General features: G+C 52.9%; 2 protein-coding genes across 8 annotated transcripts in view; one reads left to right on the top strand and one right to left on the bottom strand.

Moving 5' to 3' along the window:
• Positions 1-6,599, bottom strand: part of Matn4 (matrilin 4) — a 40,832-nt gene extending 34,233 nt beyond the window's left edge. For 2 of the 5 annotated variants that reach the window (XM_087197819.1, XM_087197821.1), the window contains exons 1-7: positions 6,474-6,599; positions 4,204-4,317; positions 2,942-3,511; positions 2,451-2,573; positions 622-744; positions 389-511; positions 174-296 (exon numbers count right to left, since the gene is read on the bottom strand). In XM_087197819.1, the coding sequence (XP_087053945.1) occupies positions 174-296; positions 389-511; positions 622-744; positions 2,451-2,573; positions 2,942-3,511; positions 4,204-4,282 (1,141 nt within the window). In that variant the 5' untranslated portion in view covers positions 4,283-4,317; positions 6,474-6,599. Of the gene's footprint in view, positions 1-173; positions 297-388; positions 512-621; positions 745-2,450; positions 2,574-2,941; positions 3,512-4,203; positions 4,318-6,258; positions 6,446-6,473 lie in introns of those variants that run through there. The other 3 variants (XM_087197822.1, XM_087197823.1, XM_087197820.1) reach the window with 2 other exon arrangements.
• Rbpjl (recombination signal binding protein for immunoglobulin kappa J region like) lies at positions 4,866-15,838 on the top strand. Of its 3 annotated transcripts, none has more exons than XM_021239013.2 (12): positions 4,866-5,282; positions 6,442-6,553; positions 7,903-8,028; positions 9,477-9,547; positions 9,701-9,816; positions 10,085-10,259; positions 12,640-12,777; positions 13,185-13,291; positions 13,540-13,692; positions 14,857-15,012; positions 15,143-15,246; positions 15,337-15,838. In XM_021239013.2, exons 1-12 carry the CDS (start codon positions 5,261-5,263, stop codon positions 15,608-15,610), a joined length of 1,554 nt encoding a protein of 517 aa, XP_021094672.1. In that variant the 5' UTR covers positions 4,866-5,260; the 3' UTR covers positions 15,611-15,838. The 3 variants fall into 3 exon arrangements, with proteins under 3 accessions (XP_021094672.1, XP_004858227.1, XP_021094675.1); XM_004858170.3 differs by having other exon boundaries at positions 13,182-13,291; XM_021239016.2 differs by lacking the exon at positions 12,640-12,777.
• Positions 15,839-21,688: the final 5,850 nt, after the last annotated feature.

Raw genomic sequence — 21,688 nt, 5'->3', positions numbered from 1 at the left:
GGAGAGCAGGTTGAGGGGAAAGCAGCAGAGGCAGGCACAGCACACCCTCCAGCAGGCTGCCCCAACACACACATTCATGCCACATCCTTAGGCCACAGCACGGCCAAAGCAAGGATGCTCAGAATGTGGGCGACGGGGCAGGAGCAGACAGAATGCCCCCACCCATAGCTCACGGTTGCAGCTCTTGCCATCTGCCTGAAGCTGCCGCCCCTCGGGACACAGGCAGCGGTAGGAGATGCCCTCGCTCACACACTGGAACTCGCAGCCATGATCCACACCATTGCACAGGTCCCTAACTTAAAGGACAGACAGAGCAGGATGAGTCAGAGTGGACCTCCCCAGCCTGGGTTCCTACTCCTCCCCACAAATGCAGAGGACCCCCCTTTACCCTGACAGCTCTTCCCATCAGGCAGCAGGACATGACCCTCCCTGCAAAGGCACTGTGGCCCCGCAAGGGTGCTAACACATTCATGCTGGCAGCTGTGATTCCCGAAGCTGCAGTGGTCAATGACTGGTGGAAGGAAAAAAAAAAGCAAGATGTTGTTTCTGATTGGAGCCATCAGAGGCCTGAGTGCAGGATGCTAGTGGTGAGGAATGGGGAATGGGGCCTTGCTGACTCACCCCTGCAGCTCCTCTGGTCTTGCTGAAGTACAAATCCAACTCGGCAACGACAGAAATAGGAGCCCGGGGAATTGATGCAATGGTGCTCACAGCCATGGGTCCCTTCAGCACACAGGTCAATGGCTGAGAAGAGACAAGGTCAGCCCTTGTCCAGGGTGCACTTCTCAGCCCCGGCAGCGTGAGCACCTGAGGAGCTTTTTAAGAATACCTATGCTGGGTTCCAACTGCCAAGATCCTGATGAATTAGCCCTAGGTGGTACCCAGGCATCTGGGATTTCTATCTTCCTAAGCCTCCCTCCTATGGGGTCAGGTGACCCTCCCAACTCTGACCCTAGACACATTCCAGAGCCAGCACACCCATTAAGCCAGGCATAAGAACGAGAATCCACAGTTGTAGGAGACAGGGAAGGATGAGACAGCCACTTTACCTATCAGAGCCTGTCCACTTCCCCATCTGTAAAATGAGAATATAATGGAAGAGAGAAATTACTATTTACAGCTTCCTTCTGAGAAAGGAAGGCTTTTGCCTGGGTTTGGGTGTTTGAAGATGGGCTAGACCTAAGCTGAAAAACAGGGACTGGAGAGGGATGAGAAATGCCTGGGGGGGGGGGGGAGCAAGAATTTGGGATTCCTGGAAAAGAGATAGAAGTGGAGAGAAAAAATGAGAGCATGAGAAATGGTGTGAAGGCAGTGGCTCTGGGGTTGAGGCTGCCAGTCAGTGGGCTGGCTGGGGGCTTATAGGGACAAGAGTATTTAGTATGCAACTATCAATAATGCTTTTGCTTTTTCTTGGGTATTTTTGACTTTCTAAGTGTAACTCACATCTCTGTCCACTCCCTTTTCAGTAAAATGGACAAGTGCACACACACATACACACACACACATGCACATGCATGTACATCTTGGCGTGCACATAAGTGTAAACCAAACAACAGGTTGATTTCTACACCTGGAACAAGAACAGAGCAGAATGTTTAGGGTTGAAAAACTGAGCAAGGATCCACAACCTGAATAAATGCAGCAGAAGGTAAGTCTTTAGGGACTTCCTGGAACTCTTGCAAAGGAATTTGAATATTCATGACCATCAAATAAGAATTCAAGTCAATCCTAAATTTCTAAACATGAGAGGACCCCAGGCTTCATCTGGTTATGGGATCACACAACCTCTTTTTCCAGGTTGTTGTGAAGCTGAGAAATGATGCATGGAATGCTCCCAACACAGTACCTGACAACTAACCTGGCACTCAGGAAATGGTACCAATTATGATCACAGAAGTGAACATACACACACACACACACACACACACACACACGTACAAAAGCAAGGCATAGTACACCAAAGCTTGATGACAAAGATGAAGACAAAATTGAAGACCCAGGTCTGGAGGCTTTTGCAGGGGCAGAGGGAAGCAGCCAGGGCAGCCCAGGTTAGCTCCACAGAAAAAGCTGAGGCACAGAAGCAGGAAGGCTAAGTATGACAGGGGAGACCAAGCTAACTGAAGATCCCCAGCAGCGACTGTATACCAAACACTGGAAGACTGTTCCTGAGAGGAGACAGAAACAAGTTTGGGAGGTGGATTGAGCCAGGTAGGGACTGGGCTTACAGGGAGTAGAAAAAGCTATAGAAAGCACACTTAACTCAGGCAGGGGAGGGGGGTGTCAAGATTCCTCATCCTGGCCCCACAAAGGATCTCCTCTGTCTTAGGCCTATAAGCTAAAGAAAGAGGGCTTTCACTTGCAAAGACCCTCCAAAACTCATTGGTCTGATGCCAAAAGAAGCCAAAGAAAGTTCAGGAGCAGTGAGACTGCAGGGCAGGGATAGCTCTCACCCAAACACCTCTTCTTATCTGCTGCTAGTTTGTAGCCAGAGTTGCAGGTGCAGTAGAAGGTTCCTGGGGCATTGACACACTGGTGCTGGCAGCCATGTCCCCACTCAGCACATGGGTCCTTCCCTGGGGGCACACAGCACTAGAATAAGGGGCGGGGACAGACGGGCAGAAGCCTCCAACACGAAAGAGCTGAACAGGAACGGGCCAGAGGCAGGTGCCATCCTCAAGCATGACCCTAGGTGGGATGGGACTCCCCGGAGGGCCCTAGGGTAAAAACAAGGCTAGACACAGAAGAGGGGCCACAGGACTAGACGCGCCCATGGGTAAGGCAAGAGCCTACAGGGGCAGAGAATGGAGGAGTGTAAGCTAAAGTGGGCCCAGTAACACAAAATGGGAAGAGGCACGCTGAGAAGAGGAGCCACGCCCGTATGGGGAGCGTGACTTCTGTAGGGCACTGCTCTCAGCTTTGAGGAAGCCTTCCTTTAACTCACCGCACAGTCGCTTCTGAAACTGCAGGCCAAACTCCTGGATGCGGTCAAAGGATTCAACGACGAAGACATGCTCGTCCAGTGGGGGTGACGCCATGGCACGCAGGGAGGCCACATCCGCTCGCTGCACCCCTACCGCGTAAATTTCAATGCCACGGGCGCGCGCTTGCGCAGCCACCTGGGCCACACGGTCTTGGGGCCGCCCGTCCGTCACGATGACAGCGACGCGCGGCACACGCTGCTCCGGCGGCCGCGCGCCCTCGGCCTCGCTGAAGGCCACGTTCATGGCGTACTGGATGGCCAGTCCGGTCATGGTGCCCTGCGCTAGCGGGACCAGGTGGCGGACAGCGCGCTCCATGTCCTCACGGAGCGAAAAGGCTCTGAGCGGGAAGACGCTCTGCACCTGACTCGAATACTGGACCACACCGACGCGCGTGGCGTTGGGCCCCACTTCCAGGCTGCGGAGGAGGCCCACTAGGAACTGTCGCATCGTCTCGAACTCAAAGGGGCGCACGCTGCGGGAGCTGTCAATCACGAAAACCAAATCCAGGGGCCCAGTATGGCAGCTGGGTCCTGCGGGGTGCATCAAGGAAGCTATTCTTAGGTCGACAAAGCCTTACCTCCCGGGAGAACCCACCCCTTCCCCTGAGAAAATGGAGAAATGCCGCTATCCCGACAGAACTTCGCTCCCCACACACCCACACACACAGCACGGACCTAACAAACACAGGGTGATACCCTCGCTCACACAGCGTTCGCTGAGAACTAGGGCTAGGACTTTTCACAAATTCTCCACGTGCAGCTCTGAGAGCTATTGGAGGGAGGTGTTATCCATTAAGGACGGGCCGAGGAGGAAATGTCCCAAGCACAAATAGCAGTAGGGGTTAAGCAGGTTGAGTTAGGACCAAGGACGCTGAAAGAGCCTGTATCCCTCCTATTTCCGGCAGCTCCAGTAAAATAAAACCATGCGTCCACGTGGACTGAATGTTAGCAATTTTTCAAGAGAAGCCCCACATGTGAAATTTGATATTTCAATGTCTTCAATTTAAAAATTCAAAATTAAACACTGCATATATATAGTTCTGCATGAACCCAAAGCTAAGCCACATCCTACAGGTGAGGAGGCTAAGACTCAAGAGAGGAGAAGTGGGAAACTCAGACTCAGGCCCGCATGTTCCAGAAGCCTTGTTTTTCTCTCCCCTGCAGGCCTGGCCTGGCTACTTCCTCTCCCCGCTCCTGCTGGTGAGAGCTGGCCCCCAGATCACCTGTAGACTGGAGCCGGGTTTCCCAGGGCTGGAGAAAGAGAAGTAACATAGCCAGCGGCCAGGAGAGAAGGCCCCTCATGGTGTTTGGGGCTCAGAGAATGGAGACGTCAAAACCTGAAAGGAGGAAGGAAATTAGTACAGAAAGAGCTCTTATTCTGGGAGATGGGCACTTGGAAGGGAGAGAGTCGCGGGTTTATTTTACTAATCTATTTTTGTGTATTCAAAATGTTTCACAATAAAAATATCATCACACTGGGCTTGCTGGGAGACACAAGAGATTCTCTGTAGAACAGCGAAAGGGCTTCAATGAACTGCAAAATAATATAAACAAAAAGTGGATAAAACACAGGGTTTGAAGATTGAAGCGCCTTTTCTAATGCTGGTCACAGTGCTAAATGCTTTTCACCCACGATGGCATTTAATCCTCGACAATACTGACCCTCGGGCCCCATTGTACAGATGACGAAACTGAGAAGAGAAGCATGAACCCAAAGTCATGCAGCAGCAAGGAAGGAGCTGCGGTAGGATCCCACGCCTCTCTGGTTCTGGGACCCAGCCCGCACGCTCTGCGCCCTCTGCTCCCCCGCCCACGCACACACACAAGAGCTTCTGCGTGGCTGTCTTTGCAGCCCCACCCCCAACCCCATATTCAGGCACGCGCCGCCCAACCGAAAGTGGCAAGGAAGGGCTGGTCCTTCGCCGGTCGAGTGCAGACCTGTAGACGCGGTGGGGCAGTGTGGGAATAGTGCTAAAATCCTCCAGGACCAAGACCTCCTGACTTCGTGTCTCGGTTCTCCGCCTGCTCTCAGGAGAGGCCGCCAGGGGGCGCCGCCCTGCATGTGGCTGCGACCGCTCCGCCGTGGTGGGAAGTCCACATCTGCCCAGCAGGTGCCTCTGCCCAGAGCAAACAGGGGCCCAGGGGCCTTGGAGATAAGGCCTGGCCAGGATATATCCGGCGCACGGGCCAGGGTGCAGAGGTGCGCAGGGTTCCCAGGACGGTGGCACTGGATGCACCCAGAGGGCAGCGAGAGAGCATCCAGGGCCTCACAAAGCGGCCATGGACCCTGGGGGGGCAGCAGGTGAGCGTTCACCCTCCTGCGGCCCCTGGCGACGTCCCTTGAGAATGACGGAAGGTCCCCCATCGTACGGATGGGAAAATGAAGGCCCCAAAAGGCGGCCCACTAGAACCTAGGACTCCTGGGTCCCCTTCTCCCTCCGGAGCTGCCCGGCTGCTCCCTGGCGCCTGCTTGGAGTCACTAAGCCTCTTTTCCTTCCTTGGCCTACCCTACCCGCTGAGCCCCGGGCTCAGGCTGCGTTAGCCATTTTTCGGTTGCCATTTCTGGGCGGGCGGAGACCGCGGGGCGCCCCTGTCCCACCGCAGCCGCCCACCCCCACCCCCCAGGTCCAGGTCCGTGAATGAGCCTATTCTGAGCAAGGCCGCTCCTGCAGCTCGCCCCAGGCAGGCTTCCTGTCCAGGATTCTTCTCCCCCTTCGCCTTCCACCCCTGGTAGAGGAACAAAAATCCCTCTGGCAGGGCCTGTCGTGGGAGGGTGACTCAGCCCGACGTGCCAGCTGCCTTCTCTACCTTGGGCCACAGCCGAGGCCAGCACCCCTGGGTAGCGTTGGGGTTAAAGGCTCTAGGGGCCTTTCTCGCTTCCTACTGGCAGAAGCCCCTGGGCCCCTAACCTTGACTAAGGCCCCCCTTATCCTGCTGTTGGCCTAAGTCAACGTCCACTTGGTACCTACTCCATCCCAGGAGGCCTAGAAAGTAGTGCTAGAAAGTTAATCGATGAACTTCCCGCAAACTTCACCACGGTCCCCACCCCTCCGTTTGCAAGAGGAGCCAGGTCCAGAGAGGGTGATGGGCCTGCCCTCAAGGCCGCTCAGAGAGGGGGTGGCCCGGGCGGACATTAGAGCCCACGGACTCCGGGGAGGTCAATCCTTGGGTTGAAGAGAAAGCGTGCAGATGCCCTTAGGGTCGGCAGAGTGGACTGCAAGGGGCGGGGCGGAGAGGTCTGTGAGTAATTATTCAAGAGTTGGCCCGAGCATGGCTACCTTGGGAATGTGTTGGGGCCTGGAAGGAGCCCCCCGTTTGCATCCGCCTTACTGGTGGGGGTTCGGTTTGGAAGGGACCCCTCAGAAGAGGAAGAGGGCCCCGCCGGGGAGGTGTGGCCGCCGCAGGTGGTGCCTCTGCGGTGAATAGGTCTCCGGGTGGTGCTTGCCGCCTGCCCCCTGCAGGATCCTCGGAGCCCCCCGGCCCTTTGACTCACCTGAGCCTGCAGGACGGCTCGGAGGCGGCGCGGCTGCAGAGCGGAGCTGATGGGCGGAGCCTCCCGGGCAGTTGGACCAGGTAACGGCGTGGGCAGCGTGCCCTAGGTGGGGACTGCCAGGCAGCTGGAGCGAGCAGAGGCGGCGGCCGCATTTAACCAGGGGCTGGCGGTGGGGAGGGGGAGCGCGGGCCGCGACCCCTCCCACTGGCAGGGAGCGAATCCCCCTTCCTCTGAGGACTGAGGCGGAGCAAGCGCGGCGCCCCCTGCTCCTGCCACCTTCGGAGCTTCGGACCGCCAGCTGCGGGGGCTGGAATCCGGGAGAAGGGCGGCGACACTGCCCCTGAGGAGAGCCCCAAGAGGCGGGGCGCTCCTGCTCTGGCCGCCGACAGGGCCTGGCCAGGCTTTCCAGGGCGCGCCTGACTCTTACCCTCCGATGTCCCCTCCAGCAGGCAAGAGAGGCTGGGACTCGGGTCCTGCCAAGAGTGTATAGGGCTTAACAGGACAGCGAGGGGAGAAGGGATCATAGCTTTCCTCAGGCCCCGACCCACTGATTCCTCAAATCTCTGCCGCAAGTCCTCCTTTACATGCTCCCTGAAACTGCGTGGGCTTCGAATGAACATCAAAACCCCAGACGGAGAAGTCGCCAGATCTACAGCCCCTGACCCCGGCTCACCCTGCAGGGTGATGCATGGGCCTGATTCCCTGTAATAAAAGAAAGTCCACCCTTTGCCAGGCATGGTAGCCCACACCTGTCATCCCAGCACTCAGGAAGCTCAGGCGGGAGGGCAGCCTGGGCTACACAGTGAGTTCAAGGCCAGCATGAACTACGAAGCAAGACCCTGTGTATTCAAAAAAAAAAAAAAAAAAAAAAAGTAAGAAAAAGAACAAAGCCGACTCAGCAACAGGCCCCTTCTCCTGGGAGAAGGGGGGGAGAGTTGCTTTGGCCACAGAAAAACTCAGATGTTCCCCATCCTGGGGACATGGCTTTGGGATCCTTTCATGTTTGCAGGCCTCTCTGCCCACAGGAGGCAAGAGCCCTCTGGACCCGCATCCAGGGAAGGCTGTTTCCCCCTGGCATTCTCTGAAAACCGGGAAGTTTAACTACCAATTCCACACACCCTATCTCTCCATCCCAGGGGCAACACAGTGCAGCCTTTGTATAGCAGCCATGTCTCCCTACTGCTCCAGACTGCATGGGCAGAAAGCCAGACCCAGACAGAGGCACCTGGGTGGTCCCGGTGGGCTCTGTGTGGTCTTCACTGAACACCTCAAAGCCCAAATATTTAGTCCTCTGCATTGCCTAACACTTCTGGCCCCTCCACCTCGGGGGAGCCGCCCCTTCCTCTGCTTCATTTCACTCAACCTGAGCCCAGGGCTATCTGCAACCTCGAGCCTCTACTCACCTTGCTGCTGGCCTGCCCTGGGCCAGTTCATCCCCAGAGCGAGCCACTGAACTGAGGGAAGGAGTGCGCAGTTGTCTGCAGCAACAGTGTGAGCAGACAGTGCGGATCCTGCACGCCAAGGTGGCCCAGAAGTCCTATGGAAATGAGAAGCGGTAGGTGCCTCAGCATTCCCTCCCAGGCTCTCTCACCTCTGCCCCTTGTACCTGAGTTGAGACCTCAGCTATTGAGGGACCTGTCCCTCAGCCAGCACCAGCCCCCACTTCAGCCTTTAGCAGAACCTCCCTATGGCTCTCTCGTCACCATTCACTCCCTTGCCCATTATGCAATCATTCAGCTATTTACTGAGTGCTTATCATGTGCTGGGCTCTGTGGTCACAGCTGGGCACTGGACATACAGCTGAACAAGACTGACTCGGTCCCTGCTCTCCTGGTATTTTTACTCTAATTCGAAAGAGACAGGCAGTAAACTCACATTATCAGCAAATGAGACATTGTCAGAGTCTGATGAGAGCTGGAAGGAAAGAGAACAGGGAAATGTGATATAAACCGGAGAGGTGGGGTACTTTCACTTGATAGGTTAAGGAGGTCAAAAAGCCTTTTAAGAAATGACATCGGAACTGAGACTTGAGAGGTGAGAATGTAGCTCAGTGGCAAAGTAAGTGCTTTGAACTGATACCTCAATGGTAGATGAAGCCACACACGAAAAAATCTAGGGAAAGTGTTTCCAACTAGAAGGAACAAAACATGCAAAGACCTTGACCTGTACCCGCTAGGCCTGTTTAGCTGCAAAAGAAGTCAATGTGGCTGGAATTAGAGGAGCGGGAACAAGCTATAAGAAGTAAGCTGGAGAGGTAAACAGGGGCCAGGTCATGTGAAGACCTGGGATTTTAAACCACTAGAGGATTTCCAGAAGAGACATAACACATTTGCCCTATGTTTTTACAAAAGCTCTCTGCCTGCTGTGTGAAGAATAAGTTAGAAGGGGGTGGAGTAGCAACATTGAAAGACTGATCCAGTCATGTAGGCAAAAAGTAATGGTTAGGGCCAGGGATTTAGCTCTGTGGTTCTGGCGCCTTGCCTCTCAAGCACAAAGTCCCGAGTTCGATCCCCGGTACCAAAAAAAAAAAAAAAAAAAGTAATGGTTAGGCCAGGCAGTGGCACACGTCTCTGATCTCAGCTGCTTGGGAGGCTGAGGCAGAAGGATCAAAAGTTCAAGGCCATCCTGGGCAATTTAATGAAAGCCTGTCTCAAAATAAAATAAAAGGGCTGGGGCTGTACCTCGGTGGTAGAGTACCCCTATGTTCTCAGTAACACACACACACACACACACACACACACACACACACACACAGGGAAGAGGTGGTCACACAGCCAATGGATTCCAAATATGTTTTGAAGGTGGAGTAGACAGGGCTTACTGATGGGTTAAATGAGAGAAGTGTAAGCAAATGAAAGTTTGGGTGTTAATGGGGTTCATGGCCCTGGAGATGTCTGAAGAGAGAGCGGGGAGGAATCAAGGACTCAGTGCTAACCTTGAGAAGCCTACAAGATAGCCAAGTGGCGATGGATATTCGAACCCAGCCCTCACATGTCTCTGCAGGTTCTTCTGTCCCCCGCCCTGTGTCTACCTCACGGGTCCCGGATGGAGGGTGAAGCCAGCGCAGGGACAAGGTGAAGGGGCACCCAAGGGCTGCAGGCTGCAGGGAGGACCCCAGCAGGCTGGGCGGTTGGTGGGCTCAGTCTCCCTGCGCCCTCTGGCGGCCTAAGCTCAGCTTGCTCTGCACCTGAGTCCCGCGTCCCCAGCCCACTCGCGCCCCTTTCCAGCCCACCAGGCCGGAGACATTGGGCCCACCGTCTGCGGTTACATGGGGCTGGACGGCGCGTCTGGCAGCGCCACCGAGACCCAGAAGTTGCATTTCGAGGAGCAGCCGGACTCCAGGGTGAGAGAGCGCGGGAGAGGGTACGATTAGATTCCTTGCTCCCATCCCTGCCTTTCCCTCGGAGAGAGGGCTCCTTTAGTCCCCTCTAGGGGCCAAGAGAGAACAGGGAGGCCGGGAGCCAGGGTCTGCCTCGTGGCTGAGCCCCAGAACCTGGCTCGGGGAGCTTCTTGTCCCTCCGATGGGGCGGGCGTCAGGCAACCTCAGGAGGTTGGGTCCTCTGACGGCTGAAGCCTGGGATGAGACGGCCCCATCCCCACGAGCCCGCTAGGAATTCGGTTGTGCCAAGACCCTGTACATCTCGGACGCAGACAAAAGGAAGCACTTTCGACTGGTGCTCCGCCTCGTGCTGCGAGGGGGCCGGGAGCTGGGCACATTCCACAGCCGCCTCATCAAGGTCATCTCGAAGCCCTCGCAGAAAAAGCAGTCGCTGAAAAACACCGACCGTGAGCGGGGTCGGGGGCCCGAACGCAGGGCCGGCCGGGAGGGGCAACCAGCCTGGAGCTGGCGCCTGGGGGCGGGGTCCGCGTGAGAGGGGTGGAGCCTGAGCCGAGAGAGGGGCGGGCCTGACAGGATGCCACTCCGACCCGGGAAAGGGCACGGGGAGCCTGGATGGTGGGGTGCGGGCTGAACGACAGATTCAAAGTGACCATAGGGGGGCTCGGGGGTGAGAGAGAGGCTGAGCGCTGAAGCGCGTGCTGAGCAGGCCTGGGGCCCTTCGTCCAACCCCCAGTTCCAGGAAACAAAAGTGACCGTAAAGAGGCCGAGGGAATTCAGTTTAAAACACATATGGAGTACTTGCTGTATGGCTGGGTTTGTGCTAGGGGCTGGATCTCTTTAAAATAAGACCAGGATCTAGGATGTAGCTCAGTGGTAGAGCACTTGCCTTAGCACGCACAAGGCCCTTGATTCCCCAGCACCATGCAGATAATGATGATGATGATGATGATGATGATGACGACGACGTCGATACCAGGCATGATGGCGCACGCCTGTAATTCTAGCACTCAGGAGGCTGAGGCAGGAAGATTGCTGCAAATTCCAGGCCAGCCTGAACTATATAGCAAGATCCTGTCTCAAAAAGTTTTTTAAAAATAATAATAGTAGATGTTCTAGAAGAAGGTATAACCTATCAGGGAAGACATGCATTGCAGATCAGAGAGGTCACTTGAGATATGTACTGTTTTGGATGTCAAGTGGACAGTCCTAGGGGAGGAGGGCTCAGTAACAATGACAACACCACCAGTCCATCACTGGGAGGTAAAGGGACAGGGTGGGTAGGGACTTTCCTGGAGATCAGTCCCTCCCAGGTAGGTAGTATCATTGTCCCTGTATAGTAGAGGGAGGATACAAGGTTCTAAATATTCATCCATTCACTTAAGAAATCCTTGGGCTTATCACATCCAGGTGCCTTGCCCAAGATTGCCCACCTGGGAAGGGGCCGAGCCAGGGAATGACCCTGAGTCAATGTGACTGCAGAGTCCACCTCTTACTCTCTACCACACTTATTTTATTTTATTTATTTTTGAGACAAGTTCTTGCTATGTTGTCAGGCTGGCCTCAAACTCATGGTGATCCTCCTGCCTCAGCCTCCTGAGTGCTGGGATTATAGGCGTGCACCACTGCGCCCAGCCACACTCGCTATCTGTTAAAAAAGCTGTGGACTGTTCCAGATCCAAGCAGTGTTAGAGCTGGCCCCTGGCGTCAGGGAAGGGCTAGGGAGGAGTAGGAGGATCACATGATGGTTGAGTTCGGATTTTGGAGCCTAGAAGCCTGAGTTTAAATCCTGCTCTACAACTTGGCAGCTGTGTGATCTTTAGCAGGTTGCTTCCCACACACACACACCCAGTACTGGAAATTGGACCCAGGGTCTTTGCATTGAGCTACATCCCCAGCCCTTTTTATTTTTTATTTTAAGACAGGGTCTTTCTAAGTCACTAAGTTGCCCAGTCTGGGCTCGAACTTGAATCCTCCTGCCTCATCCTCCCAAGAATAACAAGCGTGCATCACCATGCCTGACTCAGGTTGCTCTCTTAAGTGGAGATAATATTGTCTACCTTCTAGGGTTGTTGAGAGAACAAAAGGAGCAAAATACACATAAAGCACTTAGAAAAGTACCTGGCACACAGTAAACGCCAGCTATTATTTAGCGGAAGGGGACTTTGAGTAGTGGAAATGAGCACCTGCACTATGTCCCTCTCTGTGAGAGAAGAGAGGACAATGACCCACCCACTGCCTTCTCCCCAGGTGCCAAAGTGCAATGAGAAAGTAAAGCAGTGGATTTGAGTATATGATATTTGAAGCCAGAAGAGATAAATGCTAAGCTCTAAAAATAATGCACTGGTGGACCAGGGATGTAGCTCAGTGGCACCTCGCCTGCCTTGCAAGTGCAAGGTCCTGAGTTCAATCCCCGGTACCAAAAAAATAGTGCACTGCTGTCCCACACCAAGTGGTTTCTGCTGGAGCAGCCCCTGAGCAGCTCCTATCTGCTTCACCATCTCCCTCTGAGAGTGGAACCTCTTCCAAGAAGGCCTCCTTGATTCAGCCCTCACCACTTTATACTGGCATTTTAGATTTATGTACTTGAAATGAGGATCTCTTCCATAGCAAAGGTGTGCCTAACTCACTCTTTGGTATTCCCCAAAGTAGCTCAGGCAGCACAAAGTAGCAGGCAAGGCACAGCAGCACTAGATAAACAGCCATGAGAGATGACCATCCAGCGTGTCCATATAAGTCAGGCTGGTGCGTGGCACAGAGGCCTGGAGATTGTCTGAGAGCCCCAAAGCTCCAAGCCAGGGCACTGACTCCATCCTCCCTCGGCCCCAGTGTGCATATCCTCGGGCTCAAAGGTCTCCCTCTTCAACCGCCTGCGCTCCCAGACGGTGTCCACCCGCTACCTCTCTGTGGAGGATGGGGCCTTCGTGGCCAGCGCAAGACAGTGGGCCGCCTTCACACTCCGCCTCGGTAATGACTCCAGCAGGCACGCCCGGGCACGCCACGAGTGTTAGCCTGCTTACGCCTCTCCCCAGTTCCTCAAGAAAGGTCAACTTGGCCCTGCAACTGAGCTCAAAAGCAAAGGCTCACCCACAACCCCAGTGAGAAAGGGACTGACCCAGCTATTCCTTTCCCTTGTCACTGCGCTTCTCTCTCACGTTGACTAAGTGCCCACCCCAGGAGGCAGACATTTCTGAGAATGGTCACAAAGGACCCTCACCCCAGGATTAGGAGCCCTAGCTGCTTCCCTGAGGTCTGGCCTTTCCCACAAGGCCTATTCATGATGTGGGGTGGAGCCAAAGGTGAGAAGGCAGGGTTGGGGCAGAAACCTTCAGGCTTCTGAAACCTTCATCTCTTCCTTTCTTTCACCCCAGCAGATGAACACTGTTCCCAAGGGGACTTCCCACCTCGAGAGGGCTACATCCGCTATGGCTCCCTGGTGCAGCTGGTCTGCACGGTCACCGGCATCACACTGCCTCCTATGGTATGAGGAGGCGCAGCACACCTGCAGGAGTACCCCCAGCTCCGTGCAAAGTGTGACCTGTGTGCACAGGGCTGGAGGGCGAGGGCCCAAAGCCCGAAGACCTCTGCTCTCACTCTGGGGACCCTTGGTGCTTTCTAGGACTCTTCCCGTGCCCCCAAAGCTACTGAAGTAGCTGAAACGGGCTGGGAGGGCAGCTTCTTGGCACCCAGTCTCCTCCCACCACTCTTCCTATGACCCTTCTGTTGCAGATAATCCGCAAAGTAGCCAAACAGTGTGCACTCCTCCATGTAGATGAGCCTATCTCTCAACTGCACAAGTGTGCCTTCCAGTTTCCAGGTGGCCCTCCAGGAGGGGGTGGCACCTATTTATGCCTTGCCACAGAGAAAGTGGAGCAATTCCAGGTGAGCAGGGTATATCAGCACCAAGCATCCCAGAAAGGAGAAGGTAGAGAGCCATACAATGCAAGATCATTGCCTCTGCTGCATACTGAGCAACACTGCCTAGCATGGAAGGTCAGAATCATGGACTATCAGGACAGAAACCTAGAATGTAGAAAATAATAAGTGCTATTATTAAGCAATACTCATTCCCAAAGAATATTAGAACCATAGGATGTTGGGATATAAAATTGTAGAATGGGCCGGGGATTTAGCTCAGTGGCGCTGTGCCTGCCTCATAAGCATAATAAGGTCCTGAGTTCAAGCCTCGGTACAAAAAAAAATATTGTAGAATGCAAATAAAAATTAGAACGTGTAATAGTATTGAGTACTGTTAATGAAAGACTTAGAATGATAGAATATTGAGGCATAGAATTGTAGAATGTGGAAAATAATAATTATTAACCAATCTGTCAAAAGAATGCTATTAAGAATGTTTGGCAATAAAATCATAAAATGTAGGAAAAAACAATTATTATTATTATTATCATTGAGCAATATTCCTTCCCAAAGAATATTAAAGGTGTAGAATGGTAGGGCAAAGTATTGCACAATTTTAAAAAATAAAATTCTAGAAACCCAAGCAAATAAGGTCATTAACAAGGCCCCCACCGGGGCTGGGTGTGGCGGGCACACCTCATAATTCCAACTCTTCAAGAGGCAGTGGCTGGGGGTATGCTTCAGGGGGAGGCCTTGTATTCAGTCACCAGTGCCAAGGGGAAAAAGGAAGAGCAGAGGGAGAAGACAGGAGAGGGGCGAGGGGCAGGGAGAGGGAGAGAGGGAAAGGAAGACAGGAGAAGGAAAGGGAAGAGAGAGAGAGGAGGGGAAAGGGAAATAAAAGTAGGAAGGGGAAGGGGAGGGAGAAGGAGGAAAGGAGAGGCCCGGGAAGAGGAAAAGAAGAAGATGACAGGGAAGGAAAGAACAGGCAAGCAGCAGGTCCAGGAAGCGCATTCAACCCTCTGTGAGCGAACCTAAGAGTCTGGTCCAAGTTCGGTCTCAGGGAGACCCCAGAGCCTAGGACTGAAACCCATTTGGGCCTGCGGGGGGGGGGGGTGTCCCGCAGTGTGCAGCTCCCTTACACGGGCGGCCACCACCGAAAACTCTGCCCACCCCTGGGTCCCCCTCCAGGCCTCTCCCTGTCCCAAAGAGGAGAACAGGGCACTGCTCAACGACAGCTCCTGCTGGACCATCATCGGCACCGAGTCCGTGGAGTTCGCCTTCAGCACCCGCCTGGCGTGCACGCGGGAGCCGGTCACGCCGGTGCCCCTCATCTGCACCCTAGAGGTGACCCGGACGCTGGGGGGCGCTGGCGGGCGGGGAGGAAGCCGCCTAGTGTGGGGGCTGGGGTGCTGGCGGCAGAGGCCGCTGGCTCCTGGTTGCCCTCACCCACCCCACCGGGGCCCCTGCTCCCCAGCTGAGCGGTGGGGGCCACGTGGCAACGCTGGAGCTGCACGGGGAGAACTTCCACGCGGGGCTCAAGGTGTGGTTCGGGGACGTGGAGGCAGAGACCATGTACAGGTATAGGGTGCAGGAGGCGAGCTGAGGTTCCCGGGAGCAGGGGCCGAGTCACCAGAGTCGCTGCAGCCCTAACGCCCATGCCCCTCCCAGGAGCCCGCGGTCGCTGGTGTGCGTGGTGCCCGACGTGATGGCCTTCGGCAGCGACTGGCGCTGGCTGCGCACTCCCATCACGGTGCCGGTGAGCCTGGTGCGCGCTGACCGGCTCTTCTACCCCAGCGCCTTCTCCCTCACCTACACCCCGGAGTACAGCGCCGGGCCGGGTCAGCCCAGCGCCCCGAAGCCCGCTGCCGATGCCGATGCGCTCCTCGAGAGCATCCACCACGAGTTCACACGCACCAACTTCCACCTCTTCGTCCAGACCTAGGAGCGAGTGGCCGGCCCGGGGCACCCCGGCGCCCCCTGCTGCCTTGTCCCTCTGTCGGGAAAGGGCGGAAGAAAGCTCCCATAGAAACCTGGGTTTACACGGGGCTTGCGCGGGATTACAACCTGGGAGGTACCCTGTGTTCAGTCTGTGTGGGGTCCCCCGGTCTGCCGTCATCTCCCTGTGTATCTCACTCACTCACTCAATCAACTGACCTATCTGCCTCGGTAACGTCTCTGTAGGTCTATCTGTGTGTTTCTGTCCCTCCACCTTGGACTTTCTAGCTCTCCCCGTGTCTTTTACACCTTTTCACACACTCCAAGAAGCCCAACCTGGTGTATGTGTCCTCCAGGCACCCGTATCCCTACTTGGCGATAAAATACATAGCTTTGAAAGCCCAGGCAGAAGATAAGGCCTGAGGTATGGGCAGCACACCCTTGAGCACCACCGAGTCCCTCCCAGCCCCAGGTCTCACCTGAAACACTGGACTCCACTGGTCCCTGCCCAGGAGCAGGAGCTGGAGCACCTTAGAGTCAGCACAGTGGCCTTGCCTGAGCTTCCTCTCTGCTGCCCGGCCTCGGTGGCTGCAGAGGTGCCTGGGCCCGCAGTCGGGTTTTGCCATCTTAACTGTCCCCACTAGGCCCAGGAGGATGCAGTGCTGAGGATCGGGGATTACCCTGTTGTTCTAAATCTGCTGCTGTGCAAGCCTCAGTCTGACGGAGCCAACGGCCTGCCTTTTTGATCCCCTCTAGAGGAATAACTGGCATCCCTGAGCCCCTGTCCCTCCCCCAGCTGCCACCTGTCATCTATGATAACTAGTTATCTTACTAGTTGTTTCTTATCACAAGCAAGAATGCACCCTAGGGCCAGGGATTTATCTCAGTGGTTCCGCTACCTGCCTCAAAAGTGCAAGGATCTGAGTTCAATCCCTGGTACGAAAAAAGAAAGAAAGAAAGAAAGAAAGAAAGAAAGAAAGAAAGAAAGAAAGAAAGAAAGAAAGAAAGAAAGAAAGAAGGAAGGAAGGAAGGAAGGAAGGAAGGAAGGAAAGAAAGAAAGAAAGAAAGGGAAAGGAAAGGAAAGGAAAGAAAAAAGAAAAGAAAAGAAAAGAAAAGAATGCACCCTAAACTCAGAGGCAAATACAGGAGCTCTGCAGAACAAAGCCTTCCTAGGACAACCGAGGCAGAAGTCTTGGGCTAACTGGGCAATAATGCATCTGGAAGAAGGGCTCCTCTGCTTGGGGCCGCAGACTGAATCACAGCCCATGCCTGATCAGCCTGCCTACACTGGGCCTACTCTGTCTCCTCCAGGGAAGAAGAAAAAATAAATAAACATCAAGCAGGCCCCTTGCCTGGTCTATGGGAACCAAGGACACAGATATCATGGGTTCCAGCTTCTGTACCAGCCCCTGGTGGTGGCTCCTAGTGGGAGAAACTGGTTGAAATGTGGGCGTAGGGTCCAATCCTCTGAGCCCTTCCTTGGCCTTCTGAGGGAGAGCTCACTTCCTGTAAAATGCCTTCCCCAGAATGTGGAAAGTCCCCATAAGAATTCAGAAGCAGCAAAAAAACAAAAAGAAAAAACCCGGCCCACATTTCCCAACAGGGTTTGTTCTTTAGATTCCCCAGTCTTGGGAGGCTGAAGTCCACAGTGAGCAGCAGGGGAGAAGTTTGCTCAAAGCCCACATGGCCATGGTGAATCCTGGCTGAGGAATGGCAGGAACAGACTGAATGGGAAATCCCCCAATTGAGTGCCTGCTTCAGAAGAGCTTGTGTCACTGTCCCATGGTGGTGTCGAAGCAGAACGGAAGCTAAGGGAAGTTTCACAGCACACTGCATGGGAGCTGGGCTCGAGGGCCATGTAGCTTTGTCTTCTTCACTCCTTGCAGGGGGCCCTATAACCCTTGGTCCCACCTAGCTGCCCCATTGGAAGTCTGTGACCCCCAAGCTCCAGCCTTACAGTGTCTCCTGAGTTCTGGCTGCTGGGTCTTCCCTGGATATCCTCCTTGCTCCTGAGCCTGATCAGCTAACATCAGAATCCCTTCCCTCTCTGCCGACAAAAGATGTTCTGGACCTTCTATCTCCCCCATAAGACCCTGTCACCAAGACCCTTCCACATTTAAATAATATGCTTCTGGGCCGGGAATTTAGCTCAGTGGTTCTGTCGCCTGCCTTGCAAGTGTAAGGACCTGAGTTAGATCCCTGGTACCAAAAAAAAAAAAAAAAAAAAAGAATAAATAATATGCTTCTTTGGGCTGGGGATTTAGCTCAGTGGTTCTGCCGCCTGCCTCAAAAGGGCAGGGTCCTGCGTTGGATCCCCGGTACCAAAAATAAATAAATATGCTTCTTCCTCTCCCTTCACGACTGCGCTGCCTGCAGCCTCAGGTCAGATGTCACCTCCTCCAAAACTTTCCCAACTACCCCAACTATATAACTTATGAGGCCTGGTGCAAAACGAAAATATGTGGCTCCTGTTCAAATAATTTTAAGACAAGACAAGAGATGATGAAAGCAAGTGCAAAGCCCTTCTAAGCACAGGTCCACGTACCTGAAGCTAGCGCGGCACCAGGCTTCCATCTTGTATTCCATCATGTTGACTCCTGCCTTGGATCAAGGGGCTTTATGTACATGTCCATTATCTCTAGACTGTGAGCTTCAAGGGGAAAGGAGCTTTTATCTCTGTGTGTCCTAGAGAACATATCACAGTGTCTTGTACATTAGTGCTCATTAAATACTGTAACAAATTGTATTGCAACTGAATCGGTCAATAATTTGGATATTGCAAGTCCAAAGTATAACCGAAGTATAACCACCAGAGGGCACTGTTCCCATCTCAAGCATTGTATTCGTTTTTTTATAGCCGCTGATGGGGGTCCCTAAAAATCTGAACTTTTTCAGGATCTTGGGATTCTTTGGGGATTTATACACACAATTTTGAATGCAGTACTTCCAAGGGATTTCTAAACACTTTAAAACTTGTTTGTGTATTAATTTACTCATTTTCATATTAGAATCAGCTACTAAGCTGTAAAAATTAATTATCCAAGCCACACTACAAATCTGTTGGATTAAAATCTCTGAGGGGGGAGCCCAAGCATCTGTATTGTTGGAAAACTCTTCAGTGTGATCCCTGGGAGCAGCCAGGCTTGAGAATCATTGCTCTAGTCCACATTTCCTTTTTATTTTATTTATTAAAATTACTTTATTTTATTATCATTTTTTGAGACAAGGTCTCGCTATGTAGTTCAGGCTGGCCTTGAACTCACTATGTAGCCCAGGCTGGCCCCAAACTCACAGCACTCCTCCTGCCTCAGCCTCCCAAGTGCTGGGATTACAGCTGTGTGCCACCACATCCAGCCTCTTTGATAGATGGGAGCACTGAGGCTCCAAGAAAGGAGGTCAGGGTTACAGCAGGTTGTTGGCAGAGCCTGTTCTTGATTTGAATTCTGCACTCCTGAGAGAATAAGATCAAAATCTCTGTTCCCAAATCTTCCAGCTTACCATCCTGTGCTCCTGGAGAGCACTGGTAACAGACTGGTATCCTGGTTTAAGTAATGTCCTTGGGGATTCTTGTTTGCTTTTGTTAGTATCAAGGGAAAAATTTTTCAGACACCTTCCTCCCTGGGGAGGATGCAGACTGCTGAGGACATTGACCATGAAGGTGACAAGGGAGAGAGGATGTGGCTTTAAGGGAAGCGAAACCAATAAGATATCTACAAGGTTGTGTCAAGGGCCAGCCCTGAGCACTCACAGACACATAGAAAAAGGCACGTGGCCAGGCTTGGCTGGGTTCCAGGCTCCAAGGGACAAAGGCAGGACACTAGTGGTACAATAATACTTTCAGTGGGTAAAGTGGCAAACACCTGCCACTGCTGGCTGTTTGCCAAGGCACGGGGCAGGGTGAGGGTGCAGGCAAAGTTCTGGGGAAGGCAGAGCTATGTGACCAAGTCCTTAGGCACTCACCCTGGTTAAAAGGTATTGGGGTGGGGCCCATGCCACCAAACTCATCCTCAAGCCCTGAATGATCCTAAACATGCTTTAGTCCAACCCTAGCACCTCGCCCTGGATAGGAGTATCATGGTCTTGGTCTTGGTGTATCCTGGCTTGTGTACATCTATGTTTTTATGCTGGGGATTGAACCCAGGGGCTTCACACTGAGACACATCCACAGCCCTTCATTTTTATGTTGAGACAGAGTCTCACTAAGTCACTAAGTTGCTGGGCTTGAACTTGAGACCCTCCTGCCTCAGCCTCTCAGAGTGCTGGGACTACAGGTGTTCACCACACATCCAGCCCATTCATACATATTTACATGTTTATTCTCTTCTTGCACTCCTAACCCATATGTTATTTTCAGAGGGGCCTTCTTAAAGTGAAGGAATGCAGCTCTAATGGTGGCATTTCTAGACAACAGCCATTGTGGAGTCAAAGCTGTGTGTACCTGGGCAAACCCAAGTCACTTAACCGCTCTGTTTCTGTTTCTACTTCTGTAAGTGGGAATGATGGTACTTTCAACAGGGCCTGGCCTGAAGGAACCACTTTATATGGGCTAGTTGCAGTCATTGTAGTTACTCCAGAAGCGCTTTCTAAAATGATCTGTAAACTACACTGTCCCTCCATTTAACAAATCAGGGAACTGATGGTCCAGAGGAGGAAGAATGACCTTCCTATATTAGTTTCTGTGTTGCATAATGAATCACCACAAAAGTAGCAGATTACAACAACACATATTTATTGTCCTCAAGTTTCCGTGGATCCAAGCACAGTGTAGCTAACTGCTTAGGGTCTCCCAAGGCTGCAAGCAAAGTGCCAGCCAGGACTGTAGACTCCCGGAGGCAGAGTCTTCTTCCATGCTCACAAGATTGTTGGCAAAATTTGTTTCTTTGTAGTTATAGAATTCATGGCATCGTGCTTCTGTAAGGCCAACTGATTGAATCAGACCCATCCAAGATAATCTCCCTTTTTGCTAATTAAAAAAAAGCAACTGACTTGGGACACTGAATACATCTGAATTATCTCTTCACCTTTGCTACCTAAATTAACCTAATTATAAACTTACTGGTATCCTATCATATTTACAGGACCTGCCCACACTCAAGGGGAGAGAAATATACACGTTATACATGCTTGGCAAGGGTTGGAGGGCCTTGGGGACCATCTCAGAATTCTGCCTACTCCCCAAAACCATGTATCAAATCATTGGCAGGGAGACATTTGGCTTGTAGGCCTTTGTGTCCCCTGTGCAGGAAACAGCGCACGCAGGGATCAGTGCCTCTCTGGCTTCAGAAGACTGCCAGATCATTTATGAAACTGGCCCACTATTGTCCAGAACCCACTTAGCATTCCCCGTTCACTTCTCAGAAATAATACTCTACCAGTCAATTAGCTCTGCAAATAAAGTAACCCTCATCAAGTGTTGCCCAATAATGGGGCCATGGTCACCAATCTTTAAAATAGCTTCCAATGAGTCCGGCCTCCTGGTAGTCTCACTTTTGCATAACTGGCTCTCACAATGAATAGGGCTGACTCGTGTGACCAGTAAGATATTTCAGGAGGTGGGCATGGTGGAGCCCACCTGTAACCTCAGCACCCTGGGAGGTTGAGGCAGGATCTCAAGTTCAAGCCCAGACTAGGCAACAGTGAGTGTCTCAAAGTAAGAATTAAAAAGGACTGGGGATGTAGCTCAGTACAAAGGCCCTGGATTCAATCCCCAGAACCACCAGAAAAAAAGGATATTATTGAAAGGAGAATGTGTGACTTTCAAAGCTAAGTCTTAAAAGGCACTGCTGCTTCTACCTAGCTCTACTGGATCAGTGACTGGGAGAAGCCAGCTGATGGGTCATGAGGAGTAGCCACTGTAGCTGTTGAGTACTGAGGCCAATGCAACTAAAGATTTGAATTTTCTTCTTTTTTTTCTTGGTACCAGGGATTGAACTCGGGACCTTGTGCTTGCAAGGCAGGCAGCACCACTGAGCTACATACCCGGCCCTGAATTTTCATTTTTTGATTTAAATTTAAATAGCCATAGTGGTTATTAGCTACTACACTGGGCAGTGCAGATCTTATAGATGGATATGAGAGACGAGCT

This window comes from Heterocephalus glaber, unplaced genomic scaffold, assembly GCF_053883595.1.
Source record: "Heterocephalus glaber isolate CG9 unplaced genomic scaffold, H.glaber_assembly_v1.0 deba00001673, whole genome shotgun sequence".
NCBI classification, from domain to species: Eukaryota; Metazoa; Chordata; class Mammalia; order Rodentia; family Bathyergidae; genus Heterocephalus; species Heterocephalus glaber.
This window is presented reverse-complemented; position numbering and strand designations above follow the sequence as displayed.

What these genes read in the sequence shown, in the direction of transcription:
- Rbpjl (XM_004858170.3), top strand. Translation starts at nt 5,261, where the DNA reads ATGGACCCTGGGGGGGCAGCAG. An exon ending in GTCGCTGAAAAACACCGACC is followed by an intron (nt 10,260 to 12,639) that starts GTGAGCGGGGTC and finishes CCTCGGCCCCAG; the next exon opens with TGTGCATATCCTCGGGCTCA. An exon ending in CGCCTTCACACTCCGCCTCG is followed by an intron (nt 12,778 to 13,181) that starts GTAATGACTCCA and finishes CTTTCACCCCAG; the next exon opens with CAGATGAACACTGTTCCCAA.